This window comes from Myotis nattereri (assembly GCF_964212035.1).
Source record: "Myotis nattereri genome assembly, chromosome: 10".
NCBI classification, from domain to species: Eukaryota; Metazoa; Chordata; class Mammalia; order Chiroptera; family Vespertilionidae; genus Myotis; species Myotis nattereri.
The window spans coordinates 58,094,099-58,105,794 of NC_138085.1; the positions used below are offsets into that span (position 1 = coordinate 58,094,099).

The window sequence follows — 11,696 nt, forward strand, 5'->3', positions numbered from 1 at the left end:
AGGTTTCAGAGAAATGCATTAAAGTCAAAGAATACATTTTTAAAATTTTTAGCTAAGGAAATCAAAGCACATAATATTCACACTGAAGGAAGTGAGAAAGTTAAACACACAAAAAAAACTGTATTACTCATCACTATTCCTAGTGAATTAGTGTCAGAGTTGGGACTTTAACCCACAAAATCAGCTAAGTTCCCTACTTTAAGCAACAACAAACACTCATTTAACCTCACAATACAAATATCCTATTGCATACCTTTAAAGCAGCAGAATTTGCTTGTTCATCTACAACACCTTTTTTCAGGACCTGATTCTGAGCCCGAAGCTGCAAACAGAATAAGCAATAGTTAATTTTTAATTTAAAGCAATCATTTGTAGAGAAAAAAAAATGCCATTACTTCACAGGAATCATAACACTGAGTAACTATCTTCTCATGTACATATGAAAACAAAAATATTAGCCCAGAGAGGATAGTAGGTACCACCATTCTGCCACTTTTCAGTGGCTAGGCTACACACTGATATAAAACACATAATCTGTGGCAAAATTGTGACTAAATCAACTTCCAGCACCTGGTTCTTTCTAAGAAACCAAGTCGCCTCCCTAAATAAAAACTACTACTTTCCTTGAAACTCTGGCACACCATTCATATGTAAAATATATACAACTGGACCAATTACGGAATAATAATTCTACAGAAAATCCAAGTGTAGGACATCAACATACCCAGCAGGACTCTGTGCCTAATATCAATCATGCAAATATCATTAAGAATGCAAACCTGCTATCAGGCATCAGCTGAGGCCATGTACCAAAAGCAACTAAAAAGCAGACCCAATTTAGAAGTTAATAATAATAGGAGCTAACATTTGAATGCTCATACCAGCACTGTCCTAAGTGTTTTACTTATATTACTTCATTAAACCTCACAACCCTACGAAATAGGTACTACTACAGGGTGGGACAAAAGTAGGTTTACAGTTGTTCACATGGAAAAATAATGCAATAGTTAATAGATAATAATACAAGAATAAACTGTGTTCATGTTCTCACAACTATAAATCTACTTTCACCCCACCCTATATATTACCTCCATTTTACAGATGAGGGTCATCCGATACACCAAGGTTGCGGGTTCGTTCTCTGGTTAGAACACATATAAGAAGCAAACAATGAATGCATAAATAAGTGGAACAACCAATGGATGTTTCTCTCTCTCCCTTTCTTCTTCTGTTCCTAAAAATGAATAAAAGTTTTTTAAAAAGCGGTCCCTGTTTTCAAAGAGCTTATAATTTAAAAGGGAGGATGAAAGATAACTAGCAATCCTATATTTTCTGCTTTAAAAAAAGAAAAGGAAAAGCAATATAATCATTAAATTCTCTAGAACAGGGATTGACAACCCTAAGGCCTATGGACCAAACTGGCCTGCAGCCTATTTTAAAGTTTTACTGGAACAGAGCCACACTCATTATTTACATATTATCCATGATTGCTCTTGAGCTACAATGACAGACACAAGTAGTTAAGAACTGTATGGCCAGAAGCCTAAAATATTTACTATTAGGTTCTTTCCCAAAAAAGTTTGGGGACCTCTGTTCTAGAAGTCCAGAAGAAGGAAATACCACTTTAATATTAACTTCCATCATGTATTATTTTATTTTTTAAGCAATATCAACATATTCTCAGATAATATGTTATCTAAGTAGCATAATTCAAAAAATACTTTCAAACCCAGTTAGCCAAAAGGCAGCAATACTACTTGGGAATCTAGGTTTCATTTTGTACCCCTGTCCTAACTTTGATCTATGCTGTCTTCTTGGTGTGGTATTTAGAAGCTCCTAGTGACTGCTTCAAAGGCTAAAGATAAAGCTTGAAGTCCATTGAACTGTAAGTTTTGTGTAGGACCAGAACTACAGCAATAAAAAAAAATGAACCTCGCTGATTATAATGAAAAATTATTTGAATTTTCCTTTTGAAAATAGTTTGCTAAATTAGTAACAATTCAAACATGGTTTCAATGAAACTGCTTAATAGAAAATGCAGCTTTTAGAAATATTTATCTAAAATACCTTTCTATTACTTAGTAGGTAGAAAAGGATGACAATGATAAACGACATACTCCATTGCTATGTTAATTACACTTTGTGGCATTTGGCATCTTCCTGCATTTTAGCATCACTACTGCCACCCTTCTGCACACCGAACCAGCAGCCTGTCAAATGCTGGCACTGCTGTGATCAGTCTCGTCTTTTAGAATCTACTTCTCCTCACCAGCCTTTTCCACAGTGGGGAGGCAAATGCAGATCGTTCCTGTTTTAGAAATAGACATAACATCACCATGGTCCTCCATTAGGACAGGAAAACTCTCCAGAAGGTGATATTGCTTGTTTCCAGCGGCTGTGCACCTAGCTCTTCCATTCCATTCAGCAGAGGAACAGTACCTCTGAACCCCATCTCTGAAGCCCTCTTAGTCCTTTTGCACCTCATTTGTCATTTTCTTGTAATCTGATTACTCTGAAAGCACAGCCCTTCCTCATTGTGACCAACCAAATCCCAGCTGTTCTTCTAGGCGTTTACTTCCTACCTCTGGTCCTACTTCCCCCATAAATTTTTCCTAACCACTCCCTGTGCTCCCAGTGTGGCCCACAGTGAGCTTGCCCCTCAGTTCCCTTGGCACTTACTAGTATAGTAACAAGGCATCTAATATTAAACTGTCCAGTTTTAATTTTACTTTTAAAGTAGTAAATTTTACATTAATTCATGTGTGATTTATGATTAACTTACGATTTCTCTACTCATCTCCCATCTGCCAACTAAACTGTCCTTCATGGTAGAGACTACAGTATAATTCCTTGTGTCTCCAGACTACAATGAAAGATCAATGCTAGGAATAGAGAAGGCACTCATATATTTAAACAATTAAATACTGTATGTAAATGGTGTTTAAATGTAATGCATTATACAATTATAAGAGACTGTCATTACTCTGACAGTCCCTAAGACCCTTCTCCAAACAATTTGAACCTCAAGTTCCTATTAGACACCAAGCAGTCTCAAAATCCCCGAGCTAACTCTGCAATGAGCACTGTTTGGACCTGTTCTAGGTAACTTTGGTTCTGGAACAGCCAGGCCTGAGTCAGGCTTATCACAGAGCTGTTTTTCCAAGGACAGAGAATGTAGTGGTGATCTCTCTCATGCCACTTTGACAATCTGTGGTGAGATAACGGGCCCAAGATTCGGGATTTACTATCTACGATCACAAGCTGTTGGAAGAGTTTGTGGGGAAAGAGAGACAATCATCTATATACATTTCTCATCTAATCCTCAACTATCTTCTGTGTCAGAACCACTCTCACATAGCTATTTTCATACAGTGGGCACTTTAAGACTTATACATGTTGTACAACCCTATAAAAACAATCTTTAAACATATAGCTTTTTTCCTTACAAGTGAATGTGTGCAATAGACAACCTGGAGCCCATTCCTAAGCTTTACCAAAACCTTCATTTGCAGCTTCAGAATACTAAAGTCATTTGCAGACCCCAGCTACAGTAACTCAAGCCTTGATAATCCCTAAAATTCCTTTCAGAGCAGAACCTGAGGCTCCACCCCAGACTTACGAAACCAGAATCTGCAATTTAGCAAGGTCTTCAGGTGAGTCACATAGATTTTTCACATCTGTGATGCTGTAACCTAGGGCCTAAGCTGTCATTGTCCAACATGTGCCTACCTAAATTATTTGAAATTAAATAAAATCTAAAACTGAGTTCAATGGCACTAGCCACATTTCAAGTGCTCAACACCCCCACATGGCTATTGGTTACCCTACTGTACAGCATTTTCATTCTTGTGGAAAGCTCCATCGGATAACACTAAACACAAACAAAGCTGTCTTCCAATCCAACTTTAGTAGTAGTCAACCCTACACCTCAGGATGGGGAAAAGCAAGTTGATATTTGATTTTAATCCAATCCAGCTCCTGAATCTGTTTCTCTTACAGGAAGAGTCAATTAATCAGGTTTCCAGGCCCCACTATCTGGAAAGCAAACACACAGAATCACAACTGATCTTTTCCCAATATGAGGAGCTCTAAACTAACAGCATAAGTCTGTAAATTTCCTAAAGACAATATTCTGTGTAACTAAAAGAAGCATCAATTGCCAAAAAAACTGTTCAAGAAATAATGGATGTTTGGTTTTCCCATTGGTTGCTAATTGCCTCGAAAAGAATTTTTAAAAGATCATAATGCTATCATTCCTTGAGCAACAGTTCTCAAACTCTGGTGTGCATCCAAATCACCGGAGAGGTCTGTTACAACACAGACTGCTGGGTCTGACCACCAGTTTCAGATTCAGTGAGTTCAGGGTTGACCCAAAAATTTGTATTTCTAACCTTTCCCAGATCTAAGGATGCTGATCCAAGGGCTGCACTTTGAGAACTACTGACCCAGAGGAACACAAACTTTGGAAAGACAGAACTTGTAACTTGCTTACACACATAACATGGTACCAGGCAAGAGTGCAGGAGCCCCTGCAAAGAAAGACTGAAATCCATGATGAGATATACCAAAGCCTCAGAAGCACAGCAGGCCATGGAAGAAACACCAAGAAATGGTCTTTGATTCTTCAACAGTGCAGCAACTAAGGCTTTGATTAGCTTTCCCTCACACCTCAGAGAGGTAGCCTCCACCTGTTAACTTCAGAAACCTCTGAAAATCAGCTTCTATACATCTTTCTCCTCCACTAAACTCTATAAAAGCCGAAATTTTAAGTTTCCAGTGATGCTCTCTTATTGCCCAAACTACTAAGGTCTTAATGTCCACTTTTACGTTATGTTTTAGCATCCTATCTGCCTCAGCAATTCTCAACTGCTTTGGCCTCCACGGTTCATCTTTTATCTAACTAAACTCTCAATCTCTTTAATGGGAGCTCCTCAGACTGTTTTTTTCTTCTCAAGAGGAAAGACAATTATGACCATGATTCTTACATAAGCAATGGGCTCCTTCCAGGAACATAGGCTGAGATCTAATTTATATAAGAATGAGAAGATTCTGTAAATGTCCTTGGATTAGGAATCTTGTTTGTTCCTCTCTTGATATGTGGGCTTCCTTCTACAGAGTAAGAGGAAATCTTTTTTTTTCTTTTTTGTAAACTAACTGGATTTCAACATCAGCCCACAATTTCTCCACCAGGGAAGGTAATAACAAGATAGAATACCCCTTCCATAGGAACAAGGTTGAAGATAGCATAGATTTTATCTAGAAATTGCTTGGCACTAGAATTGACAGGAAATAAAAAAACAAATGAAATCTTTAGACCAATCTCTGTTCTCTTGTGTTCTGAAATTAAATAAAATCTAAAACTGAGTCCTTCACATTAAAATTAAAACGATGAAAAATGGTCTGGCCCAATAGGAGAGAATACCTCAAGTCTGGCAGACCTGTTAGTCTTCTTAGCATCTCCTTTTCCTGTCACGGCCTTCCCACAGATGTTCCCCAAAGAATCTATCTAAAGTGTTCTACCCTGATTCACTCTTACAGTTCAGCTATCGTCTTTATGGGAATTATTCCAAAAGTCCTGGCCTTTGTCCGGACTTTTAGCCAGTCCATCTCCACTAGAAATTTTCTCCAATGACCCCAACATCAATCACCTCAAACTACATATAAATAAGATAACTTTAACATGCCTTCCAGCCCAAAAATTCTATGATTGCATCTAAACTTTAATCCACCCCTTCATTTCAAATTGGCTGGCCTTTCTGCCCACCCTCCTGTCAGTGGCAGTCATGTCCCCTCATCTCAGAACTTCAGGGTCAACCCTCGGTCTTCTTCCCTCATTTGCCATGTCCCACAGAATGAAGGAGACACAGGATGAGCACCTCATACAGTCTCCATATCCGTCATAAGTTTAGTGCTATGCGAAAAGCTGTCACTCAGCAAAGAAGTAAGTTAAAAAGTATTTTTTTTAACCATCATTCCTAAATCTAGGCCCCCTCTTCATCTCAACTGTCACTATCTTTATTTAACTCTATATTACTCTCCCTCAAAACTATTCCAACAGCCTACAATCTGGTCGTCTTTTCACCAATCTTTCCCTACTTAATCCATTCTCCAAATAGTTGCCTTTCCTTCCTGAAAGTGATATTATGCCCCCGTTTAAAAACCTTTGATGTTTCTCCATTACTGAAAAACTAAGGTTCAGACTTCTTAGCTGACATCCACAACTCTTCATGGTCGGGTCCAAATTACCTCTCCAACCATATTCCACCACTCTCCATCATGCAACTTCGTGTGCTTTCATGTCAGCGAACAGAGCCTTGCCCCTTTGCCTAGAATGCTACCATCCTTCCCTCCCTCTTCCCTACTCCCCAATCTCATAACTTCTACCCTCACCCTCCATCTCTTCTGTGCACCCACTGAACTACCACTTGTCATAGTGTATTACAATTACGTACAACGTTTGAACATTCTATTAAAGGGATCTCCTTAAGCTGGAACTCTGCCTCACTCGACCAACTCTGGCAGACTGTTTGCAGGGGGCACATTGTGTCTGTTGAATGAAATAGCTTAAATGTCCAAAAGAACAAACTATTTCAAAGTTTTTATGACTTTCTTTGGGAGTTTATACAATTTTCCAGCAATGCAGTCATTGCCCAAGACATTTTTGGGAACTACCTTCTGAGCTTGTTTACTCTCTGAAGAAGAAAACCAGTCCCCTTACTTCATACTCATGAAACATCTTTCCCCAAAATAGCAGAGTCAAGTTTGTGTACTATTGCCATCCTCCACCCATCCCACTTCATTATATGGATTTGTTCCAAGCTACTTCTGGCCCTTTCAAACAAGAAAATATCCCTTCAAAGAATGAAAACTGTCATCCCTGACATTGTGCCACAGGCACTCAGGACAATTTCTAACAGAAATGCCAACAGTCGCACTGCTGGAGCCAGTGTAGTATCTCAAAAGGCTCCCCCCATTGGATGGTGAAAAGACCAGTCTGTATGTTTAGGCATGGGTTTTATTTTTTCATTTCACCTTGCTGAATTATTTGTTAAATGAAATCGTAAGAAATAAATGTGTCTCGGTTTCTCCGAATTGTAAAAAGGTGCCTAAGTCTTTCCATTGCCATCATGAATGCCACAACCATGGAAAACTAAGCTTAATGACTATGAAATCGATTTCCATAGATGTAAGATTCCGCTTTTATAACTTCATTAGAATATTCTTAAGGCAGAAACGCCCTCCCCAGAAGCGGCCCTTTTACAAGGAAAGGGTTCCATCATTTAAAAGACTTATACCATAAATACGACAAAAGGCACATTTGAACATGTACTGAACACCTGCTGGGTGCCCTGCCCCACTCCAGGTGACTGAGAGAAAAGAGAGGAAAGGGCACAGCCCTGGGATTCAAGCTTTTAAAATCACTTCCACACATATCTTGCTAAATCACTGAATATATAGTAACCACCATGCCCGGTGAGGCAGTTTACACGCATGACTCTACTTTCCCTCCCGAATTGAATGGGGGCAGATATAGCTCTTCATCCTCATGTTATCCCTGCGGAAAGGGAGAAAGCTTGATCATCCCCATCACTGGGCTGGGATCATTGAGGAAGCAGCACCCTCCGGCCAGCACCGCAGGCAGAAGACAGGATTTCTGACACCCAGTCCCAAGCCCGCTAGTTCAGTTAAAAGGAAGAATCAAACTCCTGCTCCTCCCCGCAGAAGCCACACGACCCAGACACCGCCCTGCTCCATCTCCCGGGAGCTGCAGGTGGAGGCTCGGTAATCGTGGACAGATGAGGCGAAGGAGAGAGGTGGGGTGCGCTCGCGTGACCCCTCCGCGGTACCCCCACTCCCGACAAGTCAAGGCAACCCGAGGCCGCAGGGCCGGGGACCCCCTAATCCCCGCCCATGATGGGTACCTTCGAGTACTCCTGAGCCAGCTTCTGGTACTTCCCCTGCAACTCTGCGGAGGCCATGGCCTCCCCCGCCCCGTCCAGGCCAGGCTGCCCGGGCCGCTCGGCCCCGCCTCCCACCCCCAACCCCCCACACGATCCCGTGTAAGGCTCCGCCAGCGCCTGTCCGCTTGGCCAACACCGTGCCTCCTCCTCCTCCTCCTCCTACTCCTCCTCCTCCTCCTCCACTTCCGGGTTCGCCCAGGGGCGGGGCGACCGCCGGAGGCGGAGCCACGTCTTAACGTCACCGCCCCACCCTCCCGCGCCCGAGCACATGCGCGCGCAGCCTCGCTGGCTCGCCGGGGTTCGGCCCCTAGGACCAGGGGGCGCCATCTTGACGCATGGTCCAAGATGGCGACTTCGAACGGAGACGGAGAGTCAAGAGGGGAAGAGAACGACGAGAGGACACAGGATGGGCGGGGGACCGAGGAGAGGGCGGCGGCTGCGAAGAGCCGAAGACCGGAAGAAGAAACATTCTAAGCCTATTAAGAATTCTGGCGGACCCCCTGTCCCCTCCCCCGCTGTTTCCATGGCAACCGTCTGGCATTTGCTGGTTACAGCTTTTGAGAGCGGCTCCCGGAGAAAGACTTCTGTATTCCGCTATCTCTGTGTCCGGGTGTGGTAGCACCGGACGTGCCTTGCATTGTAAACTCTCAGACCTCCCCCAAATGTATGACAGTTGCTGCTGCCACGCTCCCCTGCTCTACCCCAGACAAACCTCTACTGTCTTATGTTTTGACATTGGAAATTCTTTGTGTTCTCTCTACCCATTCCGTCCGCTGCCCCCAGGCGCACACCCGTCCGAGCCCTATTGGGCGGGCTGGGGGAAAGCTGTGAAAAGGCTCAGGAGTGACGCCCGCCACGCGTGCACATAGGGCGGACGTGAACGACAAACAGCTGGAGAAGGAAACAAGAAGTAGTCGGTCGGACATTTAGGCCGCTTGTGCTTAAATTAAAAGCCTGCTTCTGCTCATTTATTAAATACTTTTTGAGGCCCTATTATGTCTTAGATGTTATTCTAGCATTGCATTTATTGCTACGCAGAAATGTTCATTGATAGAGGACTGAAATAAACTCAGAGTATACGTTTGCCATACATTACAACACGGCAGTTAAAACTGATGACCTAGATCTGTATATCTGTCAACATGACAAAGCATTATTTAAAATCAAATTGCAGTATACTATAGTATGAACAGATATATTTAAAAAGCACTAAGCAGTATTGTTCATGAACATGTGTTAAAAATAGAGAAACAAGAACGGGAAGGGTACACATCAAATTCTGGAAAGTGGCCCCTTCTAGTGAGAAAAGGAGAAAGAGGAATGGAACAGGAGAACAAAGGAGCATAACTTTATTTTTTCTTTAATTTTAAAGTAAATATGGCAGGATGTTAACATTTATTATGTAGGTAGTAGATCGAGGGATGTTAGTTGTATCAGCCATTAGAATGCTTGACATTTTCTATAGTTAAACTATTTGTGCTTTCCTGGTTTCTTGTTTGGCTATGAATATGCCTGGGGTTTTATAATGGAAGCTGAGCTTGTATGCATTTTGCAGCCACTGTAATGCATAAGAGGATTAAAAATGTTTTAAGATGTTTATATTTTTCTATTTGCTAATTAATAGCCATATCCTATTATTCAGAAAACGTTAAGAACAATAGTTTTATTGCTATTTTTTTCATAGAACCACCAAGCAGTGAAATTAAATATTATATGCATATTTCTGTGGTTTGTAATGTAATGGGATTTTTAATCATATAAAAATAAAATGATTGAAAATCCATTATAAATATCTCAGAAATAACATTCCAAAGAAAGAATGTGCTACTTTGGCTATAGAGCCTGTGTAAGCTCATTTTACTGAGTTGAGAAATTTATTTTACATTGCTTAATCTAGTTATTCTGTCAGATACATGATTTTCAAATCCCAATTGATGTCTGAATACATTAAAGTTAAGACGCTCTTCCTCAAAGACACCATTAAGTGAGTGAAAAGGCAAGGCCCAGTGGGAGAAGATGCTTGCCACATAGATATCCAACAGAGGTCTCATCTAAGTATATAAAGAGCTCTTACAAGTCAGTAAGGAGAAAGGCAACCAAATAGAAAAATGGGCAATAAACTTCAACAGGAATTTCACAAAAGAAGATATACAAATGGCCATTAAACATACAAAAGGGTGTTCAGTTATATTAGTAATCAGGAGGAAGTGAAATTAAAGCCACAATAAGAAACCATGCACACCCACACAAATGGCTAAAATTAAAAAGACTGACAAGTGTGGTGATGATATGGAACAAGATCAACTCTCCTTAAAATGTTGGTCGGAATGTAAACTGGAACAATCACTTAGGAAAAGAATTTGGCATGTTGACTCACCTGAAAAGACACATATTCATGATCTAGCAAGTCTACTCTCACACATACACTTAAAAAAAAATGTGTGCACCAAGAATATTCATAGCAGTATTATTCATAAAAGACAAAAAAATGTCTATCAACAGAATAAAGATTGAACATTCATATTATGGAATACTAAACAGCAATGTTATAAAACTGAACTACAGATAAATTCAAAACAAAAGAAGCCAGATCCAGAAACAATTATATTGTACAACTTCGTTTATATAAAGTTCAAAAAAGGGCAGGATTCAACGTTAACATCAGTCTCTGAGTGAGTATTATTTCTTGGTACAATAGAGTTGCGTGTTTTACATATTTACATACATCTGAAAATCAAGAACTTCTTTCAACCTTCAAAGTTCTATCTCCTGAAATCATACATTCTACTTCATAATAACCTGTGGGTATGTAGCAGCTACCACAGTGACGTCAAAAGACCAGATGCTGGGGTCCAACCCCAGCAGGTCCAGGGGTTCCCCAAAGATGTGGACGGAGTCGGCGAAAAAGGAATGACACGGAGACAGCGTTCAGTTGATCAGCAGCCTAGCCAGGATATCTAGCCAAGTTCTGGTCAGGATCTCCAGCAAAGTTCTGGTTAGGATCTCCAACCAGGTTCTGTGTCCATGTTCTCTTGCTAGGTTCTCCAGCCAAATTCTCCAGGTTCTCCAGCCAGGTCCTGTAGCCATGTTCCCTCGCTAGGTTCTCCAGCCAGGTTCTGTCCAGGTTCTCCAGCCAGGTCCAGTCACCAGGTTCTAGTCAGGTTCTCTTGCCATGTTCTATCCAGGTTCTGTAGCCAGGTTCTGTCTCTAGGTTCTTCAGCCAGGTTCTCTTGCTAGGTTCTGTCTCTAGGTTCTGTGGCCAGTTTCTGTCCAGAATCTTTTGCCATGTTCTCTCCAGCGAAGTGCTTCTGTCTCTAGGTTCTGTGTAGGTTCTGTGTCTAGGTTCTGAGTGTTGTTGTCTTGTTACATCTGTATTTATACCAGTTGATTCCAATCCTATCAATCTCTATTCCAAAGGTTAGGGCGTTTCTTATCTCCATTCCAGGGAGTAAAGATTATGTAGCTTAAGCATGATTGTTCATAGTTAAAGTGATTAATTACCCGCCTGGCACTTAGTTAAGGGGTTTTATTCCCTCCCTAACTTCACGGGAAAATCCCTACCTGGGGAAACAACCTTTCTCAGAGAGGTGACCTTGGTTAAAACACATAGTGCCAAGAAGGTGAGCAAACATATCAAGAACAGTATGCCATATACGCCAGGTCCCTTGAAACAGCAAGGATGGACCGGCTCCCGGCAACCAGCTAGCCCCACCAGCATCTCCCCACTCAACCAGT

At 41.3% G+C, this 11,696-nt stretch overlaps 1 protein-coding gene across 2 annotated transcripts in view; it reads right to left on the minus strand.

Moving 5' to 3' along the window:
- The window catches only part of PPP1R21 (protein phosphatase 1 regulatory subunit 21), a 54,101-nt gene extending 45,980 nt beyond the window's left edge, over positions 1-8,121 (minus strand). Inside the window, exons 1-3 of one of the 2 annotated variants that reach the window (XM_081101257.1) lie at positions 7,923-8,121; positions 1,089-1,141; positions 254-322 (exon numbers count right to left, since the gene is read on the minus strand). In XM_081101257.1, coding sequence (XP_080957383.1) covers positions 254-322; positions 1,089-1,112 — 93 coding nt within the window. In that variant the 5' untranslated portion in view covers positions 1,113-1,141; positions 7,923-8,121. The remainder of the gene's footprint in view (positions 1-253; positions 323-1,088; positions 1,142-7,922) is intronic. The other variant, XM_081101256.1, reaches the window with a different exon arrangement.
- Between the last annotated feature and the right edge of the window lie 3,575 nt (positions 8,122-11,696).